General features: G+C 40.1%; 3 protein-coding genes across 4 annotated transcripts; 2 read left to right on the plus strand and 1 right to left on the minus strand.

Moving 5' to 3' along the window:
* Positions 1 to 1,717: 1,717 nt before the first annotated feature.
* rbp5 (retinol binding protein 1a, cellular) lies at positions 1,718 to 5,562 on the plus strand. Of its 2 annotated transcripts, XM_086311435.1 has the most exons (4): positions 1,728 to 2,143; positions 2,545 to 2,729; positions 4,525 to 4,626; positions 5,450 to 5,562. In XM_086311435.1, the coding sequence occupies exons 1-4, from the start codon at positions 2,068 to 2,070 to the stop codon at positions 5,501 to 5,503; spliced, it is 417 nt and encodes a 138-aa protein (XP_086167561.1). In that variant the 5' UTR covers positions 1,728 to 2,067; the 3' UTR covers positions 5,504 to 5,562. The 2 variants fall into 2 exon arrangements, with proteins under 2 accessions (XP_086167560.1, XP_086167561.1); XM_086311434.1 differs by lacking the exon at positions 5,450 to 5,562 and having other exon boundaries at positions 1,718 to 2,143; positions 4,525 to 4,719.
* Positions 5,026 to 16,532, minus strand: LOC147319099 (tumor necrosis factor receptor superfamily member 5). Its single transcript, XM_086311436.1, has 8 exons — positions 16,469 to 16,532; positions 16,200 to 16,325; positions 15,254 to 15,400; positions 15,048 to 15,141; positions 14,561 to 14,637; positions 11,449 to 11,559; positions 9,145 to 9,273; positions 5,026 to 7,007 (listed from the first exon to the last, which is right to left on the minus strand). Exons 1-8 carry the CDS (start codon positions 16,524 to 16,526, stop codon positions 6,829 to 6,831), a joined length of 921 nt encoding a protein of 306 aa, XP_086167562.1. The 5' UTR covers positions 16,527 to 16,532; the 3' UTR covers positions 5,026 to 6,828.
* Positions 16,533 to 17,215: 683 nt separating this feature from the next.
* c1s.2 (complement component 1, s subcomponent .2) lies at positions 17,216 to 22,630 on the plus strand. Its single transcript, XM_086311433.1, has 11 exons — positions 17,216 to 17,343; positions 17,504 to 17,702; positions 17,783 to 17,963; positions 18,522 to 18,647; positions 18,855 to 19,048; positions 20,584 to 20,734; positions 20,835 to 20,950; positions 21,057 to 21,141; positions 21,229 to 21,363; positions 21,450 to 21,524; positions 21,606 to 22,630. Exons 1-11 carry the CDS (start codon positions 17,330 to 17,332, stop codon positions 22,430 to 22,432), a joined length of 2,103 nt encoding a protein of 700 aa, XP_086167559.1. The 5' UTR covers positions 17,216 to 17,329; the 3' UTR covers positions 22,433 to 22,630.
* Positions 22,631 to 23,147: the final 517 nt, after the last annotated feature.

Raw genomic sequence — 23,147 nt, forward strand, 5'->3', positions numbered from 1 at the left:
AATGTCAGAGTGGCTTTGCTTGTTTCAGTTTCCTTCTTATTGTTTGAAAATGTTTTGTTTTAAATGAGTTTTTATTCATTTCAGTGTTACTTTTAGTCTTTTGAAGTATTATTTTAAGGAAAATCCCCACAGCCATTGCAACAAATCACATAACTTACTGAAAGCATTTGACTCAGTCATGCAGTCATGATAGAAAATCTTACTAAATTAGCACATCCTAAAACTAAGGATATTTTCTCTAAAATTATTTATTTGAGTTCAAAAAATTGTTTTAGTTTCTATTTTCATTTTTTCTTACATTTACCCAGTTTCTGTTTGCAGAAACCAACAGACTGCTCAGACCTCCTTTAAATCTCAAATTGATACTGATTATGTAGCTAACTTTGGTATTGATCTGATACCAAGTAAATACAGGCCCAGCATTGGCGATACCAGCACCGATACTTTTAACTTATAAAGGCAGTTGTAGAGGAGAGTAGTGTGTCATGACATATAAGATAAATCACTGTTATGAGGTAGATTCTGAACAAACTGTAGCAACCACTGAATCAGAATCAATAATGACTTAATAAAACAAAACACACCTTTCAGCTTTTCAAGTATTTTGAGTTTGACCTGGAATTTAAAAGTGATCTGGGTCAACTTCAGTTGTTTAAATGTGCTATAGGCCAGCGGTCCCCAACCTTTTTTGCGCCACGGACCGGTTTATGCCCGACAATATTTTCACGGACCGGCCTTTAAGGTGTCACGGATAAATACAACAAAATAAAACTAGTACCAGTATCGAAAAAAATAAGATTTATTCATAACACACGTGAAAAGACCGAGGAAAACCGAGTTAACAATAAAAACGATAACAAAATAACGCTGAAAACCGATAAAAACCCTGAAAACCATACATTTCACACCTGAGCCTCTACCCTCGCGGCCCGGTACCGGTCCGAGGCCCGGGGGTTGGGGACCGCTGCTATAGGCTGTAAATAAAATAGACACAAAAACATTCAGACATTTTATAGCGCATGTTTCAAGTATATGAACTAGTTCAATCCACTGTTGGCACTGATACTATAGGTATTTGGATTGATCTGCACTTTTTTGGATGGAACACCCTTGGGAGAAAGCAGAAGGCGGCACACAGGTAAGAGACACAATCTGGCCCTTTAAAATGTTTCATTGGTTAACTATGAACTTGTTTTCCTGCCTCTCACCTGTTGGCGTAACAAAACTTGCTATACTATATATACTAAACTTCATCAGTACCAGTTGGGAGGCTACCAACAAGGAAACACCTACAAAAGCATCAATCAGTAAAACATGAAAAACCTCTGTGAGTTTTCTTTTGTATAAATAGGGTCAGTTAGCCATGTGTACTGAAGAGGACTTTCATTAAAACCAACCAATCAGAGGAAAGCTGGCTTAAACGGAGAAAACAGCCTTTTTGAGAGGAATGATTAAATGAGGTCTGTACATCAAAGTAAATAAGGACGATTTGGAACATGCAAAACTTCTTTAGTATGGTCAAAGAATAAAAGATGGCGCTGGAAATGAGCATATCAGGTTATCCTTGATGTCTCTTTGTTCCTCGCTTTGACCTTGTGCTGCTCAGCTGCTAGTGCACGAGCATACCCGTTTACTTAGTGCATCAACCAACCCTCTGCATGTCTGGGATCCGAAGCGCCGCCTCTTCTTGCAACTGATCCCTCTGAGAAAAGCATTAGTAAAGATGAATGAACCTCCCCCTGCATGAGGTCCTGCAGAAAAGGCCCCGCTCCCTCCCTGGAAACGATTGCATATACTGAGCGTGAGTCACCACCAGAGTTGCATATTTGGAGCAGCTTGCAGCATAACCGAGCACCAAACTCCAGCAACAATCTGCAACAGGCAGCACTCATTCCACGCGCATTCCCGTCAAATCCGGGTCCATTGTCCAAAACGTTGCGCAACTGAAAGTGATATCACAGGAACCGGCAGCTTGTCTGTGAGATCCACACGGGACTGGAGGAAAAGCAAGAACGAGGAAAAACGGGGATTTCTGGAGTTTCGGAAACAACAAAGAAGAAGAAAAAAATGGCAAAACCTAATTACAGCGGCACTTATCATATGGTGGAACAGGAGAATATGGATTCCTACCTCGGAGCTTTGGGTACAAATCTGTATACAGTATTTTAAATACTTTTGTAATCTTCAAGTGCGTTGCTTTTTGTAACAGATGTGCAGTTAAAACCCTCCAATGTAACAATAATCTTTCATGTCTTTTATTTTTTTAAGTATTCATATGTTCACTGACTCGTTGCCATTAGGTTACTTTAAAAGGTAGTAACCTTAAGTGTCTGATTTAATGGTGAGGACCATCTTTATTTGCTGAAGCACATTAGTGTAATGAAATCACCACCTTGTCCTCTGTGTGACCCCGGATCCATTCACTCCCTCACACTGTGCGTCCCCTCTGCCTGCAGTGTGTGTGAGAGACAAAAAAACCTGCTTTACTGAAGTAACAGACTGTGGCTCATGCTACAACATCTCTCTCTCTCTTTCTTCTCTTAGATGTTAATTTTGCTCTGAGGAAGATCGTCTGTCTGTTGAAGCCCACTAAAGAGGTCACCCATGACCCGGCCACAGGAACCATGAAAATCCGCACACTCACCACCTTCAAGAACTTCAACATGGATTTCACTATTGGAAAAGAATTTACTGAGGACCTTGGGCCAGTGGATGGCCGTGTGTGTCAGGTACGTGTTTTGGTTTTTCCAAATGTGCACATCGGCATGTTTGTACATGCACGCAGTTTTAACATTACATTGATTTTATTAAGTCATTACTTGTTATACAAGTTTGATTTGCATGCTTAGTGTTCAAACAAAGTCAACACACCTGCTGAGGTTTTTTTTTCCATAGCTGCTACTTGCTGCTTAGAGGAGGGCTTAAGAATTGCAGTAACGTACATTAACTCCACAATGATTTTGAAAAGGTCCAAGATAGGAGGAGACCTTGTGCTTGAAAGTTTGAACTTTTTTCTAAATAAATATGTTTGTCACATAAGCATTTAAAGCAGATCTGCTGTGGAAAAATATGTAATGTATTTTCACTTGCCAAGGTGAAACTGGGTTAGGTTTCATTGCTTTGCATGATGTTCAGGTGTGAGTGGGACGGGAATCGAAGGTCAGATGTTCAAAACACGAACGTGCATCACAGCCCGAATAGATGCGGCTCCTCAGAAAAGGATTTGCTGATGCTCATCAGGCTGTGAAGGCTAAAACCACCCCTAAAGAGTTTGGTCTACACCAAAACACAGTCAGACAAATGATGGAAATCATAGGTTGTTGTTGCCCTCCCCAGGTGTAGTCAACCAACAAATATCACTCCAGGAGCAACATCCAAAAACTTAAAGGCCTCTCTAACAGTGACAATCTTCAGCTTACTGAGTCTAACATCAGCAGAACTTTAAACAGCAATGGGGTGTGGAGTAGGGCTACCAGAAGAAAGCTGCTGATCTCCATTAGATCTTGCAAAAGATCTAATGGGTGGCTGTAGCTCAGGTGGCAGAGCAGGTCAGCCACTAATCAGAAGGTTGGTGGTTCGATCCCAGGCTGCCTCCTCGCTGCATGCCAAATATCCTTGGGCAAGATACTAACCCCGTGTTTGCCTACTGGTGGTGGTCAGAGGGCCCGGTGGCGCCAGTGTCCGGCAGCCTCGCCTCTGTCAGTGCGCCCCAGGGCAGCTGTGGCTACAATGTAGCTTGCCATCGCCAGTGTGTGAATGTGTGTGTGAATGGGTGAATGACTGAATGTAGTGTAAAGCGCTTTGGGGTCCTTAGGGACTAGAAAAGCGCTATACAAATGCAGGCCATTTACCATTTACCATCTAATTGAAAAACCAGGACACTGAACTATAATTCAGGTAAAGATGATATTGAAGCAGAGCTTTTTGGTATAAAATGAGAAACCAGTTTAAATGAAGGAAATGTTGATGGTGGCTTGTTTTGCTGTTCTTAGTTGTCTTTTTCTCATTAATGAAGCAATGAATTCTGAATGATACCAGCAAACTCTCAGGGAGGTGACAGGATGCCTGTCCGTGGACTAAATCCCACGAGAATGTGGGTTATACAACAAGATAATGGCCTCAAACTCACAAGTTCCCCCATCAAAGTGAGGCAAAGAAGAATGAAGATGTAAAATGTATTTTTTGTAGTCATTGCTGTCTACATGATACAAAAAAATGCAAAGGTTCATAAATTTTTTCCACTCAGAGATCATTTTTCTCAGCAAACAAACCAGAGTCAGACTTAAATAATCTAATACATATAAATCTTAAACTTAAATCCACTTGTATAAAAATCAGATGTTTTTTGTCACATGTTTGAACAAATGAAGTATATTTTAAAGGGTTCATGACCTTTCACGGATCACTGTATTAGTCTCCCCTCTTTGCGCTGCACAAAGCTTCTTGTCTCTGTGTGGCTAAGCGTTGTGTGAGCTACTGTACATGCTAATGTCTCACACTAACGGCATCTCTGTGGTTACACAGACTACAGTAGATTGGGACGGCGACAAGCTGGTTTGTGTACAGCGAGGCGAGAAAGAGGGACGAGGCTGGACGCACTGGCTGGAGGGCGACAAGCTGCATTTGGTAAGGATGTACGAGGGGAAGAAGAGGCCAGTGCAGAGAGAAAGCAAGGAAGAGGGAAGAAGGAAAATGAAAGCTTAAAGGGAAGTGATGGAGAAATTGATATGCTAAATGAGGGAGGGTATTCAAATAAGGCAGGTTTTAGAAGTTATTCATTTCTGTTACCGTCTTTGTGTGAAGAGGTTTTTATTAAGAGGTCAGTGGAGTTTGTACATGCCTAAGGCCAAACTACGACCTGACAAAGGAGTACACACAAAGGAGGCAGAGGAGCCCTGAATGCACGTCTTTATGGAGTGAAGCTCAGAGGCACTTTTGAGCTCAAACAGTTCAAGCTCATAGCTTATCTTTCATTACTGGTTACGTTTTCAAACGATCTACATTGTTCCGCTAAGAAGCTCTCACGAGGTTTTTTTAATACCTTTGTTGCAATCGGGAGAAAACAATGTGTTGTTGATGCTAAACTCAAGAGAGAATTGGGAAAGAAATGCCAGCTAGGATCAAGACTTATAATGGTGGGTTTTAGAGGTTACACAAAGCAGGGGAAGGGAACAGTGAGGGACTAATATAGAGGCGGAGGAGGAAAGTAGAGAGCGGGCTGAAAAGACCTGATGAATAGATGGTGAGAGAGTAGAAGACGGATTACGAGGTCAAAGGATGAGAAGGAGAGAGGTGGGGTGGAAATGGTGTCCTGGACACAATCCCAGTTTTGTGCTCGTCTTTAATGTGCCAAATGTTCTCGTTGTTTCTCACCATTCATTTACACCCTCTCACTTCGTGTTTTTTTTTTTTTTTTTTTTTTCTCGTCTTTTCCACTTCCTCTCTGCAGGAGATGAGAGTCCAAGGAATCAAAGCCAAGCAAGTCTTCAAGAAGGCAAACTGAAGTCACAGGAAATGTTTTACAGCGAATAATCCTATTAAAACAAAGTAGCCGGTACAAGAGTCACGTTTATAGCATTTTTATTATAATCAGCAGTACTGAATATTGAAAACAGAATATGAACTGAATATGTCTGATGGGTTTAACAAAGAGAAGAGAGCAGTTTAGCAGAATGACTGCGTCCTTCCCCATATTGCACAATGTTATAAAGAAGTCATAATTCATGCATCTGTCGTGTTTCTATTCCGTGTTTTAAATTATACAAAATGTGTGTGTGTGTGTGTGCGTGTGTGTCTGTGCGTGTTGCTGCTTCATATCTAAAGTCATTTTCACTCATGAACTGCAGCCCTGAACTTTTACAGAAAGTACCAAAGTAAAAAAAATGCAAAAACGACAACAAAACAACAAAACAACAAAACAGTCTGACAGAGTCAGCTCAGACATTAGCCTTTAACCTCCTGTTCCCTGGTTCAAATTCTATGTGAAGCCGACTATTTACTGATGTGTGCTGCATGGCAGAAAGGAAAACTTGAATCAGTGTGTTCATGCGCATTATAATGATTTACATATACAATACATTCAAATCTGAATTACTGACTTAAGTGGGAACAATATAAGTTAAACAACTCAATATATACAGATTCCATTAAACGGTCAGGATAGCAGTAGATTTCCCACTATCAACAAATCCAAGGAAAAGCTACAAAGATTCATGTATTTTCTGATTTCACTATCTTATCAGCAATAAAACGATTTGTTCCTATAAAGAAAGCAAATCTTTTAAAAGCAAAGAAAAAGCCTTTGGTCATCGGGATACCTAAAAATGTTTTTGAAATGGGTGGAAATGATGCTATTTTTGTAGGATTTATTCCCGCTGCTCAAAAATACTCATAGCAGCAGCAGGATGTGGGATGATGAAGGATGATATCACGCACTGCGTCACTTTGGCTCACTTAAAATGTAAACTATATTAGGCTCTGTTTGTTACTATCACCGCTTAATTTTTTTTGGTCATTTCGTGAGAATTGTTGTAGTAACAAAACTAAACAAAAACAAAACATGTCAGATTATTCCTGAGAACAGGACACCACTGTGCATCACCAGTGTTTTTTCAGCTGTGTGGTCAGGACAGCACAGAAATGTCACTTCATTTGAGAGGAAATTCTCATGAGTGTCCTGCAGGTGGCATCAGTCAACCTTCAAGGGACCTGAAAGAGAGCCCAGTCTCTCTCTTTTGGTATTAAAAGGGTTTAAAGGTCTTGAAAAGAACTGCATTGCCTCCGATCCAGTGAGGGTCTGAGGTTGGGTAAGTATGCCGTTACACTGGATTATGTCCCACAGTACTCGTCCTCCTGTGGCTCGGATTGCGACCTGAAGAAGTTGTTGCAGTAACTCGCGTTTCCATTCGTGTTACTGGATTCGACAAAGGAAACGGAAGCTTTCAGTGGAGTTATGGGGTGGCTGGTGTTCAAGGTGTCCTCTGTGCAGGAAATGACCAAAGGATCATCTGAGGAGAACGATAAAATCATTAAGTATGACCATTCCTCACTGGAAATGCAGTTTTGCACTTTATGAGCTGCAATGTTTGTAAGATGAATGTAAATGAGTTCCTGAGAAACTGCAGAAATGACCAACATATAGCATCCAGCTTTAGTGTTGTGTCACATAGATCAAGAGTGTCAAACATAAGGCCTCAGGTCCAGAATTGACCTAGGAAAGACCCCAATCTGGCCCACTGGATGGCTTTGGAAGCTTTTAGACCATTTCTACCCATAAAACCCTCCCTCATCGCCATTCACAATCAGAGATGGGCAGTAACGCGTTACTTGTAACGCATTACTGCCCATCTCTGATTGTTACTTGTAACGCGTTACTGTAATCTGATTACTTTTTTCAAGTAACGAGTAAAGTAAGGGATTACTATTGCAAAAACGGTAATTAGATTACCGTTACTTTCCCGTAGGAACGCTGCGTTACTGCGTTACTAAAACCGTGATTTTTTGCGAGAATGTCTCACGAAGATGACGGACGCGAGTGCAGCGTTAGTGACAACAGCTGTGTGCAGATCAACAATGGATCACATATCGATTGTGGGAGAGAGTATGAGCGTGCAGCGTTTAAAGCGTGGAAGTACTGACCTTACTTTGATTTTGATTCCATAAAAAGTGACAAAAACATTAGCGTCCATCGTGCGTGAGAAGAAAACTTCTTTTTACAGCGAAAAAACCCCCTAAACTTCCAAGCAAGCACCGAGTGCGCAACGATGTAATGGGAAACTCACAGAGAAACTCGCGGATTCTTCAATTGACCGGGGCACACCTGCACCAGGGTAAACCTCCGCCTACTGCAGTCCTGCTTTACAGGTGAAAATAGAGCACAGGACCGCTGAGTCTTTGACTTTATTTATGTTCTGCTGTGTTTTACTTGCATCTATTTGAAAGAGTGAGTGTAAACACAAAAAATATTTTATTTTATGTGCTGGAATGTGTAGAAAATAGGTTTAAATGTTAAACTAATTTATTCAACTCAGAGAATGTTGCATATAATTAAATTTTTGCTTGATGCATAAAGTTAAAAGATTAAAACTGATAAAACAAGTTAAAAAAAGAGACTTTTCCATTTGATTACATTTTGTATGATGGATTATGCAGTAAAAGTAGAATTGGGCTGAAAGATCTATCGCTTTATCACCTCTTCAGGTTGTAAATCGTGTTTTAAAAAAGTAACTAAGTAACTAAGTAGTAACGGGATTACTTTTTGGGGGAAGTAATCAGTAATTCGTTACTGATTACTTTTTTTGAAGTAACTTGACCAACACTGTTCACAATACACCAAGATCATTGATTTCTAGAGTTGTGTAATTTAATGCGCGTTCTCACGATCCAAGCTCAAAAACTCACGGTGACACCAGAGCAGCACTTCTTTACCATGTAGGAAAAATGAGTCATACTGTTGAAATTGTGGTTCTTTGTCCTATTTTAAGTTATCTCATTGATTAAATGTGTAGTTCAACTTTTCACACTGACAGAAATTGTAGTTTCACCCATCTGGCCCACATAAGATCAAAGTCGTGGCCTGCGATATAAAAAGAGTTTCACATCCCCAGCATAGATGAAGCAGGCTCGTCCTACATGAATTAAGGCCGTGTTTTGACGATTTTAGGGGGAAATGCTGTTTTGATTATCAACCAAGGCTGCCACAGTCTCACCTAGGTGTTGAATTAAGCTGAGATCATTGGAGATTTATTATTTACATACATTGTTCTTGTATTTCTGCAATCACTAATTCCAATGTCAAACACTAAGTGTGTGTGGAGAGATAACTGAGTTGTTCTAGGCATTATGGGGCTGTGCTTAGAGTAGATACAGTGTTGAAAAACAATCATTATAGTGAAATTAATAACAATAATGTTTCAACAAGCCAAGCATGTGAGCAAGGTTTTATAATGGCACTAAATACGGGTGAAAATGTTTTACAGAAAATGATTTTCGAGCCTAAACAAGTGGACTGCTGCACCAACACAAAAGTCTTGGGGCACTTTTGTTGCACGCAGTGACTTTGTTTCAAACTTAAATCCTGCTGTTTGAGAACAAGTCGGTAACATTATGTGTAAATGATGTAAAAGAGTCGATGTGATTCTTCACCTTCGTTAAAAATTGGTAACTTGCAGTCGGGCATGATGCAGGTTTCTTGGCAGTAAGAAGGCTGCTCTCGAGGCATTACATCTGGAATGGGAACCACTGCTACTGGAGTACCACAAATACTGGATCGAGCTGACATCACAAATCACAAGGGAAAAAAAAGGCATTTTAGTTTTATGCTCACAAACATGCACAAAACATACAAATAATTCCACCAGTTGGACTTTAGATGGCACTAAAGCCTCCCCAAAACCCCCAAAATCCAAGGGGTTGAGTTTGACCAAAGCACCTCCATGTAAAAAAAAAAACACCAGCCACTGGTCATTAGAGTCGCGACATTGAGTCCCTTCACTGTCTTTTGACCATCTGTGTGAACTTTGTTCTGAGTCAGCTCCGAACAGCTCTGAGAACAGCTCTGAGATACAGACAAGCAAACCAAGGCTGTTAGAGTTCCCGAGACTAAACAGAACATTAGCCATAAGCAGGTTACTAGGGCGATCGTGGCTCAAGAGTTGGGAGTTCGCCTTGTAATCGGAAGGTTACAAGGCGGCTCGGACAGTCTCGGTCGTTGTGTCCTTGGGCAAGACACTTTACCTACCGCCTACTGGTGTTGGCCAGAAGGGCCGATGGCGCGATAACCCTAACCCTCGCTTCTGTCAGTCTGCCCCAGGGCAGCTGTGGCTACAACTGTAGCTGCCTCCACCAGTGTGTGAATGGGTGGATGACTGGGTGTGTAAAGCGCTATACAAATATACAAAGGCCATTTACCATTACTGATTTTTTTTTTTTAATCCACTTTTAGTCTTTGTCAGCTTTGTTCAGTTTGTCAACACAACTAGCTCGAGAAGGCGTGTTAATTACGCTTGTTTACTGAGACCGGGGTTTCTACATGACTGTGAGATAATTGCGCATGTTGCAATAACTGCTGTAAACTAGCCCCTGACTAATACTGACCATTTCACAACGAAAGAAAGGAAAACTAATACTAAAACTAAACAGTTTTAAACAACATACACGCCAATAAAAATAACCAGTGTGTAACGAGACTCAGGAAACGACTGATTAAATAAAAACCCACAGAATTAAAATAAATTCAAAACTATAATTACTCTGAAGTGTTTCTAAAACGAGACTCAAACAAGTGGCATTAAGAAAAAAACTTTCTGAGCAAAGAGAAACTTCCAATTTATATCACATACTGAAAAAAACATAGCAATAAATTATTACTAGAAAACAAAACTTTGAGCTGCACAAACCAACATATACAGTATATTTATACCATCTACTGTACTGAGCTGGCAGTAAAAATCCTAAAGATAAGTATCTCCAAACCTCAGAAGATAAAACTGAAACTGTTTGCATGGCAGGATATTATGAGGCTATGAAAAAGGAAACTTGCATTTTGGTAATTTCTCTAGTAATAAGCCTTTGATATATCCACGTGCAGATATGTGGAAAATACAGGCATTATGTCATGAAATCAAAGGATCTTATTGGCTCAGAATCACTGTTAAACCTTATCACTCTTAAACTTTTCCCACATGACTGTACAAAGAGTAACAACTGGTGCTTTTAAAAGTAACACACACCCCTTCCTGTAATATTAGCAAAACGGCACACACGCTCTCTAAGACAATAATTATATTCTGTGAGTTCATCAGTGATTTCCAGTACTAGCACATTGTTTCTGTGGAAATAAAAGAAATGTCAGTGAAATAGAAGGGTAGCCAAAATAATAAGCTGTGTGACTGTGTCACATACGTAGGAATTGTTTCTCAGTATGAGCTGTCTGCCCGTGAAGAGTGCGTCACATTACACCAAATAACTGTGTCAGCCTGAATATGTACAGGATGTGGTTTCCTCATTGAGACAGTCATGTTCGCTAAAGCTCCTCGAGCATCAGACTCGGCTGCTGCTTTCTTAATCTGTCAGAGAGTTCAACTACATCATATCCTTTTCAAGCGAAAAGAAAAGGAGAAATTCAACTTACTTTACATGAAAGATCACATTTTAATATTCAAAAAATCCAGTCTGCAAATGTAATATTAGGTTTCCCTGAGGTTTTGTTATTAATACACTGCAAGGAAACAGTGGGAGGCCATGTTTGAGAGAGATAAGCAGTGACCTTCAACTGTAAGACTTCAAAGCCAGTACCCTCTCACTGTTGTGGCTTAAAGCATGAGTAGTTACTGCCAGTGGGTGGGCTTACACGCACATCATTTTGCCGCCTCTTCAGGAAGACAATTATGAGAACAAGTGTGAGAAAAAGTGGCAAACACGCCCATCCGAGTGACGTGTCGTACACACCTGCATTGTACGTTTTGCATTTCTTTCTCCAGAGGATGAAAATCAACACGATGACGATTGCGGTCAACACGAGCCCTGACCACAAACCTGCTGGCAACATCCAATAACAATCTGGAAAACAACGAGAAGAAAATGTTCTTAGGGCCATGCCGAGTACATCTACAGTGGGTTATTCACCTGATTATAACTTCTGGGAAACTTAAAGTGGGAGGGAGTGATTACTGATTACAACTCATGTTTCTTCATTAATAAGGTAGTGAGTGAAATGACTGTGACGAGGAGAAACTTGATTTTTTTCTGACTTTATCAAAGAAATAAAAAGACTGATTATTGTTAGTGAAAGCTTATATGCATTTCTTTTTGAATTTGCAGGTGGTGACTCATGATCCGTGGAAGCTCACTTAAAGAAAACTCTTTCTGGTGAAGTGCCAACATGTCTAAGCAGCATTAATTCTTAATAAATGGCCGCAATCCACTCCAGAACAGTCCAATCATTTGTAACATACAGCTTTACGTACTGTGTTCATAAAGCAATGATATCTACAACAAAATATCATAAGGTCTAAATGTGCTGTATAAATATGGCTCGCATATTTGTTAATCACATTGCTGATTATATGTTGAATACATGTTTAAAATAATATTTTGAAAGATATAAATTATATGTATTCAATTTAAATCAGTTTTATTTAAGGGAGGGAGCCAAGGCAAAAGACGTCAGTTCAATATATTTTCAAGCATTCACTTACTGACTGTACAGCAGGTTAAGCCGCTTCATCATTCAATTCAGTTCAATTTTATATGCATAGTGCCAAATAAGGTAATAGAACAATCAGATGACTTCCCCATCCATGAGCAAGCAATTAGTGACAGCGGGAAGGAAAAACTCCCTTTTAACAGGAGGAAACCTGGCTCAGGGCAGCCATCTGCCACGGCAGGCAGAAACAGGACAAAAGACACACTTGGAAGAGAGCCAGAGATGAATGAAAACTAATCATTAAACACAAAGTGGTGTATAAACACTGAGAGTAAAAAGAGGGGAGTGAAGAAGAAACACTTGGGAAGCCCTCCTCAGCCTGTAGGAGCTTTATGGTAATGCAGCAATGCATTATAGAGTTATACACTATTATACTTTAAAATATATTGGATTAAATAATAATTTATGCTGTTTTTTCTACCTAAGAAGATGAAAAAGGTAAATCGGACTCTAATTTAAACCTTTTTAGGTTAAATTTAGACTTCAACATTAGACTTATGTGTGAGTTTCACTACTGATTTGACTCAATTTAATGGAAATAAGTATTTAAGGGGCAAAATATGCATTTTATGAAACCTGAAAGTAGGCTTTAAAGCTTGCATAACATGACTATATTTAAAATGTGATAAACACTGGAAATCTTCACCGTCTTCAACATCCCCACCCCCCTCTCAGTATCACAGTAGTTAAAAGAAGTCATCTCATGCGATATTTGGACTTGATTCATTGTCTGGAGTATATTTAGACATTTCAGTATGTCTGTATTCTTTGTCTGTGTGCTTCTTCTGCCCCCTCTTTTTTTTTTAGCTGCTCAAAATTCAATGCGCCTCACAAAAACACTTCCTGTTAAACAATGCATGTGGCTTCATGCTTTCCCAGAAGTGACTTTGATAGGTGAATTTGTTTTTAGTACTGAAGCAAAAGAATGTCTTCCTTTGGTTTCATTAAAAAGAAATACCACTGAAAAATAAGGCTCGGCGGGGTCGTATGCAAAATCATTTTTCGCGGTAATGTAGATGTTCACACGAGGTATTTTAAAAACTTTGATGGTTTTTAAAGTTTTCTGCTGACACCACCATCAAACTGATTTTTAATCCAAAAAACTTTAGCCAAAAGAAAAATGACTATTTCCATATGCCATTACTTATATTTGGTGGTGTGGCTCTGCTTTGGGACTTCTCTGCATTTCCATGCTCAGATGGGGAAAGCCTACGGTGAAAAGAGCAGCAGCAGGACCCCCTCACAGGACAAAACTAACGTCGATTACGACAAACATCACATGAATTGAGTCAGACGTCGTGTGAAAAGAGGGAGCTGGGGTTGCAAAATAGCTCACACTGCAGCTATAAACAGGCTAAAGCAGTCTAAATAGGACACCCTACATAAGATTTGTCAGTTTGAAGCACAGAAGAGTGTCAGCTGACATGTGCTGATATTAAGATCAGCCGTTATCAGCTGATCTACTGGGACTGTGGGCTGAGCTCAGCTTAGTAGCCTTCCTGAAGTAATGCTAGGCTCAGTTTGTGGTTTAGATGTTTCTGAAAGAAAGTTAAGCACCTCTTAACCTTCTAAAATTAAAATCTAAGGTGGTGAGCTAGTTAAGCAATATACGTTCTTAACATCAGGGTGTTAACAGGTCAAAAATTAATACCTAAATACAGCCTTACAGGGTTACTGATGTGGCCATACACCACAGCACTCTGCTACCTAACAAATACTACTCTCTTCTTGTCAGTGCCTTGAAAGTATCTGCCCTAAACCCATGTTTCTTCAGAGAACTACACCAACTCATGGTACAAAGACCGAACTGACGCTTCAATATCTTGCTCAAGAACAACATCTTGCTTCAACAAACTGACTGGAGAAGTTTGTGAGTGTACCACTCACCTTCCGACTTTTCTTTTTTAAGCTTGAGGATATAAATTTCAGATTAGTTAAATGGACCACACAAATACTCTTTGTCTCGCATTTAGTTGTTGGAATTTTACGCTGGCTGACTGTGAGGCTGTTTGAGTGGCACATTAATTTAGTGTTACTTGCCGCTCACAGCCTCTGACTAGATATGATGTTTGGTTTTTAAGGCAAGCTATAGATGTAGTGAGCGTGAACTAGAGCAATATTGAGGTCCAGTGGGCTAAACTATAGCTACTACTTTAATTTTACATGAAAAATGTATATATTAGTAATTTTGCATCAATACATCTTCAACTTCCTTTCTTAATTATAGGTCCTGTTACAGGAAGATAATGTCAACAGGAACTCAGTGAATCACTCGGCATAAGAGCATCCGCTGACAACTCCATCTCTCTCTTTTTTTTAACAAGATCTCAAACACTGATAAAGCCAGAAACTTACCAGATTTGAAGTTTCCACAAACTGCATCTCTTTCATTATCTCCTGGAATTTTCAGCACTCCTCCGTAGTCCTCACATCTAAAAAAACAATACCACCAACAACAGGTGAACACAATAAATATGAATAATAATAAAATAATAAAAGTCGCAATTTATAGTTGTTGTTTTTAAAAAAAAACAAACTGGACAAGCTTTTGCTACAAAATCGGTGTTAAAGGGATGTAAAGAAAAAGGCCTCCTACAAGCATGGGAAACTGTTTCAGCACAATTTTTACAGTCTGGATGAAATATTTACAGTAGGTAGGATGTGGGATGTTGTACGTTTCGAGTTTGTAGACTGAGGGCACCAACCGAAACCAAGAGACTAATTTCTGCTCTGTGTCAATGGATGACTAATTCACTCACAGTCTACATAAAACACACAGTTCTTCAGATTTAATAATAACATAATAATAATAACAATGATAATAGTTGTAATGCAGTCTTGCCTGGTGTGAGGTTTACAGGGTGACACATAATCTGTTACGTTGCTGAAGGTCCCCTTTCCACATGGAGCACAGATTACGTTACTCGTGCCGTCGCCTATAATGAGGAGTGAAATTTATTCACCTGACTTTGTGGCACTTTAGCTAAGAATGTGAAATATCACTGGAGAAAATTATCGTTCATTAGGAATTTTATAGTTAAAGGTTACCTGGAGTCTTGACCCCTTCACCCACTTGGCAGCGGGTTACAGGCAAGCAGTGTTCACATTCATCATCGTTGCAGTAGAAACCTGACACACACTTGCACACTGTGTTTGCTTCAGCTTTGCATCCACTGAGTGTCTGCTGTTTGATACCTGAAAGAGCAAGGGAGAGACGTTTTTTTCTCTGCGTTTAAGTGTGTGTGTGTGTGTGTGTGTGTGTGTGTGTGTGTGTGTGTGTGTGTGTATAGATGGGGGTCGTTGATCTCCAGTTCAAAGTGTCAAAGTGGCTTGAACATAAAGAACAGTGAAAACCCACCTCACAGTTTCTGCGCTATGAAACATTTTGAAAGTGTTGAACTTGAAAATGTAAGTTCCTTTATTGTCTTAAAATCGTCTCTTAACACAATTATCTTAACATAAATCTGAGCTAAGCTCTGTGGGACTTACAGTAAGTTCAAAATGGAAATTTAGTTTAATTCAATTTTCCCTTGAACTTTAATAGCGCCAAATGACAACAACAGTTGCCACAAAACACTTTTGGACGCTGCAAAAACACAAAAATACAAAGAAACCTCAACAGTCAAACGACCCCTTGTGAGAAATAAAGAAGATGTTAAAGAAGTGGATCTGTGAGCATGTGGTGCTGACTTGGACAAACAACAGCAAAGCAGGTATTATTACTCCATAAGTATAGATATCAAAAGCCATCAGCTTTCACAATCTGCAACATCATTATTGCGCAGTTTCCTGCTGTCAAACAGTATATTTCTTTCTTTCTTTTGCTGTGAAAGCAGCACTCCTAGCTTTTTTGTATTTTGCATAGTAGAGTTCAAATACGGTCTTTCTAGTTCTATATCGTTGTATTTCTATTAGAAATAGACTGAATTGTGGTTCTGTGTTTCTTTGACTGAGCTTCTAAGACTAATGCTGCGTGTATGCCTGTGTAACTTACTGAGAAGGCATTGCTTGCAGCGTTGGCATTTTTCCACATGATTTTGAGAGTCTGTGTAGAACCCATATTGACATGTGGCACACTCGGTCTCTTTTGTGCCATCGCATGCTGTCTTCATGTACTGTCCTGACAAGGTGAAACAAACAGACTTGTATATTAGATGTTGGTTAATGAAAATACGGCTTTTGACGAATGCTGTGCAGCCTGTAAAGAAAGTTTGTTAACCGAGGAGAAACGTGAGGAACTGAAGCATTGTCGTATTCACTGACCTGCATTACAGCGTTGACAGCATCTCCCACCATACTCGAACTGATCTTCTTTGCACATTTTGTATCCTATTCGTCAACAGCCCTCCACCTGCATGTAAACTCTCTAAACTGTAAAAGCCTGCGTCTTTTCAAGCTGTTTCTATACCTGAAAATTGGCTAAATCGGTATGGTAGCTCAGAAGATAAAATCCAGAACTGAACTCTGTCGATCGCCTTGGCTTTTCTGATGATCAAGCAGTTGCTGCTCAGGTTCATCTGCCTCCACTCTATTTCTGACGTACTGTCTCTGATTTGTTCCCCCTCCTCACTCGGTCTTACCTACTTCTCATGTCTTTTCTAGTCCTACACAGTGGAAAGCCCCAGTGACCCTCATCTGCTGTTTCTCCCCCTTCGCCTCTCTGTAGCTCTGTGTCGTTCCTCATTTCCTTCCTGTACTAGCCTTCTCATGTTAACTGTAAATGTGTTTCCGTACTGTAGCTACAGGACTAAATGCTGATTTTGGCACTCGAAGTGCACAAAGGAATATTTCCTTCATCCACTACACCCTTTCCTTTCATCCTGTCACCATTGTTTCAATACAATATTTGTCCCGCTGACAAAGGATCGGTGTTGAGTTGAAAAGTGCAAAGCTGCTGAAAAGCTTTTGGCTCGGTTTGTCTTCCTGTTGCTCCACAGTCACCCTCCTGTTGCCGTAGATGCATAAAGAAACTATCTAGAAATAGATTTATAAATGCTTACGGGTGCAAAACATAAGCAAGAGAGGAAGGGGGCAGCAGGAAGAGGGTGAAATAGAAATTAATATGAAAAGAGGAAGGAGACATGTTCAAATGCTTTATTTGAGAAGAGATTTGATCAGGACAAGATGTTAAGATCAAGGTGGGTTTGGATTTGTTTAATTATCACAATAGATGTGCAAAGAGTGATTACAGAGTGTCTGTCTCTGACATCCAACTACTTAATTTCTGTTTAACGCTACTTTTTAAAAAAAATATTCTTTACCCTTATATTTATTTTTGCTTTGCACCATTTTCTTCAGTCTCCTGCTTCTCCCGCTCTTCCACTCCACGTACTGCATGCTGCTGGGATGGGTGGAGTCTCCAGGTTATCCCAATGGGTACTTACCTCATGCTAGTCTAAATTGGAGCAGGTGCGCCCCCAAAGGTCACAGCCTCTCCATAAGGTTCATCCACCTGGACCTGGAGGACAGTATCGACTGTGAAAATGATGCAGTGAAGGTAAGAGGATATCTTAAATGATGTTAATACCTGCCACATACTATTTTCTCATTATGCCTCTCATCTTTTTTCCCCCTCAGATCTTTTCAAATGGAAACTTAATTTCCGTTTTGTGTGGCACAAAGGAATTTGAGGAGCTTCAGTCCACTGTAAATCCTGCGCTTTTCTCGCCCCCGGGTGGCTGCCTCGCCCTTTCGTTCCACTCGGACTACTCAAACATAAAGAGGCACACCGGCTTTAGAGGCTTTTATACAACCCAAGGTGAGAATCAGAGTAGAAATCTGCAGAAGGAGCTCAGCTTGTGGAAATATACTTATACTTTTGTAATCATATTTCAAAGAAGTCATTTTTAGAGAATAAATCACAGTGTAAAAAGCTTTTTGTTTAATAAAGAAAACATAAGATTAATAAACATTTGTGTGCAAGAGTTTGTCTTCTTGCACTGCAAAAAAAAAGTGCTGACGACACTAACGTGACTGATGTTTCACCTAAACCTCGTCTAGTATCAGTAGACTCTTGTTCCTCTACTGAAGACTTTTGCCACACATGTTACCTAGAATACAAACCAGGAGAACTGATGCGAAACTGTGGTTTTCTCTGATTTTTTTTAATGCAAGAGATGCAAAATGTCAAGGATTTTTGTTGTCACTCTGTCGAGATGAACAAACATTTGCTGTTTGATCACTTGTTGAGTTATGACTTCTGTTAAAATGTTACGATAGATAGCATGATTGATATATTTATCAAGTCATTCCAAGGAATTGTTTTTTTTTTTTAATGCTTTTCTGCGTTTAACCGTTAGCTCATTCCCTCTGTTAGACTATGACGAATGCAAGGATAACGAAATCAACCAATGCACCCAGTTCTGTCACAACTTCATCGGAGGGTACCACTGCTCCTGTCGCCACGGCTACCACCTGGATGTGGACAACCACACTTGCACTGGTACAAATAATCAAATTTGCTTCCAAACATTCAACAGAATCAGTATTTAACACGTCTGACGGAGACAAAAATACACAAAGAGAAGTGAAAATGGGAAAATAGAGGAAGCAGAAGTATTGTGGGGAGATTTTTGGGAAGGTACTGATTGTGTAAAACTTATGATTTTGTTAAAATGAAGGTAATGGCAATGATCTCTCATGTTCACAGTGAACTGCAATAAGGACCTGTCAGGAAAGAGCAACGGTATCATATCCAGTCCTTCCTGGCCCAACTCGTATGCAGAGAACGCAAACTGCCAGTACACGCTGCTCGTCGACTCCCAGTCTCAGGTGGAGCTCGAATTCTCGGACGTTTTTGATGTGGAACAAGGCCCCAATGGTCAATGCATAGATGCACTGAGAGTAAGTGATGACTCAGAATATGCAAATACCCCTCGAAGCTGTGTGTGTGTTCCCCCCAGAAACTTTAACTTTGCATATCAATAAACAAAGAGGAAGTTCAGAAAAAAAAGTGTTGTAACCATGGATTTGACAACAGACAGTCATCCTATTTTTGACGTTTTATGGTTTCTCTGTGTTACACATTTGGGTTTTTTCTTTGTGTACCATTCCTGTGTACATTGATCTCATCTTGTTTAGTTTCAATTTGACATATAACCCAATTATTATTTTGTTGTTGTACTGTTGTTGTTTCTTGTTTCAGAGCCACAGAAAAAGAGTCTCTAATGACATTTGAAATAAATTTTCTCCCAAATAATAAAATAATAAATGGATAAGTGCTAGAAATATAAGTTAGGCTAGTTCTTTGTCAGTGTTAGACATCACGTCTTTTGTCATTTTCATCTACACAGGAACTTTAAGGCTGATATTTTTAAGGTCATATCAGGCCTCAGTTCTTACATTCAGAGCCCATGTCGTTCACCAAGTAACAGCAGTTTTTTAGCCCTTAACCAGGAAGTGAAACTATTCGAGATTCAGAATCTCTTTTGTGAGATACCTGAGACAAGCGCTAACCAAAAGGGGGAGGGAGGGTGAGTACAGCTGCTACCAAGAGAAACCAGAGCTCCAGAAGAAAACCCCCAAAGCGGTGGGAAAAATGTGCAAACTCCAGAGAGAGAAGGGCCCTGCTGGGGCTTGAAGCCCAGGCCCCTCTTTCTTTGAGGAAATGGTGCTAACAACGTCACCAACCTGCTGTAAGCACATTCAGAGGAAATGGTGCTAACAACGTCACCGCCCTGCTGTATGCACTGTCAGAATTTCCTCCAGGATTTCTCTGTAATTGACTTCAATCATTTTTATCTGAAAGCCTCCTGTATGCATTTTCTGGCAACATGTTACTTAAATGTTGTGACTTTTTTTTAAGTCTGTCGCCTTCTAAAATTGACGATCTTGTTGGCTGCTGCTGTGTAGTCTCAGTTACAATAAGGACAGGAGGCTGTGGAGGTTTGTGGTCAAAGATCCCTCATAGAGCCTGGAGGTGTGTTTTAGGTCATTAGGTCTTTTTCAGAAATGAATAATCATCCCACTGAGCACAAACCACTGCAGGATACTGTGGTAGTCATGCTGGTTAACAGACTATCACACCTTAGACTTGTATCAGTAACCACATAAGCAGATGCAAACCATAAATCCAGTTTTTAAGTGCAACCTTATGTCTGGAAAGCATTGATGTGGGTTATAATATGTGATTTCTAAGGCTGGTCTTCCTCTGTAGCTGGGAGGACAACACACTGTTGTGGGCCTAATGATTTCTTTTTCTTTTTTTTTACAAGGGTTTTCCTTTTTTAAACGTCCATGTCAGAATGCTATAAACGGATAGTCTCGCACATCCATCGAGCAGTTGTGTTCAAATTCTTGACAGGTGCTGCACGTCTGCATCTTAAAGAAAGTCTGTAAACTTGAACTTGGTGACAGTGCCTGTGTTGTTTTGTTTGCAGATTGAGACTCCCTCTGGGACTCTGGGACCGTTCTGTGGCAACACGCCTCCCGAATCGCCATTTCTCACTCACGCAAACAAGCTCACGATCCGTTTCACCACTGACGACTTTGGCACCAACAAAGGATTCCACCTCAACTTCAGGACCAGAGGTACTGCAGCCTCCTCATCTCAGACACAGCTGGTAAAGAGCATCTGTTTGGATGTTTGTTGGAAACGACTGTGACTCTTCTTCTCACATCTTAATTGCAGATAAGGTCTGTCCAGCAGTGGTGACCTCACACTCCACCGTGACTCCCAAGAAAGCAGAATATAATCGTGGTGAAGAAGTGAAGGTCACTTGTGAAGAGGGCTATGTTGTAAATGATGTGAGTGCAGAAAGAAATCTGAAGTGTATCCTTGACATTTGATGTAAATATTTAATTTATTAAATAAATTGAATTCTAAATTAAATTACATTCTCATTTTATTAAGGATAAAGGCATCCATGATGTGAAATCAGAGTTCAATGCAATGTGCCATAGCACAGGCGTATGGACTCCCAGCTACACCTGTGGATGTGAGTCTGACCACAATTAATTTCAGATTTTTCTGTTTGTGTCTACTTGTTTTTTTCACACTCAGTATCATTTTTTCTCATATATAGTGGTCAATTGTGGACTTCCTGATATACCGGAAGATGGTATTCTTCAGTTGGTGGGTTCAGATGACCCACAAACTCAATATAAAGACCAGATCCAGTTTAGCTGCAGCTCAAAGTACTACACGCTGGAAGGAGATGGTGATTACAGGACGTTTTTGCTCATACCTTTTCTAGTATCACTGATCTGTTATTCCTTTTGCAAATTTCTCCTTGACTCTTTTCAGACACATTCATTTGCGGTGCCAGTGGCGAATGGATATCAACTAACGGAAATGCAGAGTTTCCAAAATGTCTTCCAGGTACGGATGTATTCCTTCTGTTTTTCAATGTCACTATTCGTTTGGAGCTCTGGGTTTAATGATGACTTCTATTTGTTTCAGTGTGTGGGCAGCCTGAAACACTGATAGCAGGTACAGGAAGAATTTTGGGAGGTCAGGATGCAAAACTGGGAGAAATACCATGGCAGCTATTCATAAAAGAGCCCAGCAGAGGAGGAGCATCCCTGATAAATGATCAGTGGGCTGTGACAGCGGCTCATGTTGTGGATGGGCATGAGAACAGCCCTTTGAGTGTCTTTGGTGGACTGATAGATAAAACGACAACAAATGCCCCAAGCGCACCTTCCTTGATCACTAACAGGATCATAATTCATCCTGGCTACAGAAAGGGGATCACTGGAAGTGCACGCACTGATTTTAACAATGATATTGCTCTTATAAGATTCACCTCCAGAATCACATTAGGCCCAAACCTGCTTCCCATTTGTCTGCCAGAAGAAAACAGTGATGTGCTGGAAAATGAACAAGGTACAGTGTCAGGCTGGGGGGTGACAGAGAAAAAACAGTTATCAGATGTTTTAAAATATGCTCATGTTTCAGCCTACTCACGCAGAGAGTGTGAGAAAACACCTGTCACTTCACGTGGGAACTCCATGATTTTCAGTAATAACATGTTCTGTGCTGGAGACAGCGGGAAGGACAGTTGTAAAGGAGACAGTGGAGGTCCTTTTGTTTTGCCCATGTTGTCTTCTAGCAGTGGGCCTTACTATCTGACTGGGGTTGTGTCATGGGGAGCTCGCTGTCTGATTCCCCAACGAGACTCAACTGCAATAGTGAACAAGGGTTATTATACCAAGGTAGGGAATTATGTGAAGTGGATTAAGCAGACAATAGAGAGAGTAGAGGCAGAAGAATCAGAGAGAAAGTAAAATAAATGATGAAGAAAACACTCTGTTATATACGATAATAAAATCATTTTCAGGGCTGATTCACATTTTAAAAAATTACTTTGCTTATAAAATAAAGACCGCAACCTTATAATCAAATGTACCAAAATAAATAACACAATCAGAACAGCTTGTTATTTCTACATTGTTTCCTATTAAAGAGAAATGTTTGCAAATCATCTGCAGACAATCTGTGTGTGTGTGCGTGTTTTCAATTATTTAATCCCTATTAGTTAAGAGACACACAAAGCTGCATTTTTAAAAACTCTTGTATAATCAGTATATTTTCCCTATAAGTGACAGCAGGCTATGATCTTCTTTTCCTTTCCGGTGCTTCTTTTAGGGGTTGCCACAGCAGATAATCTGCCTCCATATCACCCTGTCTCTATAGTCTATAGCATCTTCTTCTGTCACACAAACCCTCTGCGTGTCCTTCCTTCACTACATCCACCTTCCTCTTTTTCTTCCTGCCCGGCAGCTCCATCTTCAGTATCCTTTGTCCAATACATATCCACTACGCCTCCTCTGCACATGTCCAAACCATCTCGACATCGTCCCTCTTTATTTTCAAATCGCTTAACCTGAGCCGTCCTTCCGATGTACTCATTTCTAATGTAGTTAGAACCATAAATTAGAGGATCATCACAGTGCTTTACAGACAAACAAGCTTTCTCACATTAAAAAACTAACACCAGTA

This window comes from Aulonocara sp. 'chitande type north' Nkhata Bay, linkage group LG11, assembly GCF_057382095.1.
Source record: "Aulonocara sp. 'chitande type north' Nkhata Bay isolate Kocher_YH1m ecotype deep benthic linkage group LG11, A_spYH_male_GT1.1, whole genome shotgun sequence".
In the NCBI taxonomy this organism is placed as follows: Eukaryota; Metazoa; Chordata; class Actinopteri; order Cichliformes; family Cichlidae; genus Aulonocara; species Aulonocara sp. 'chitande type north' Nkhata Bay.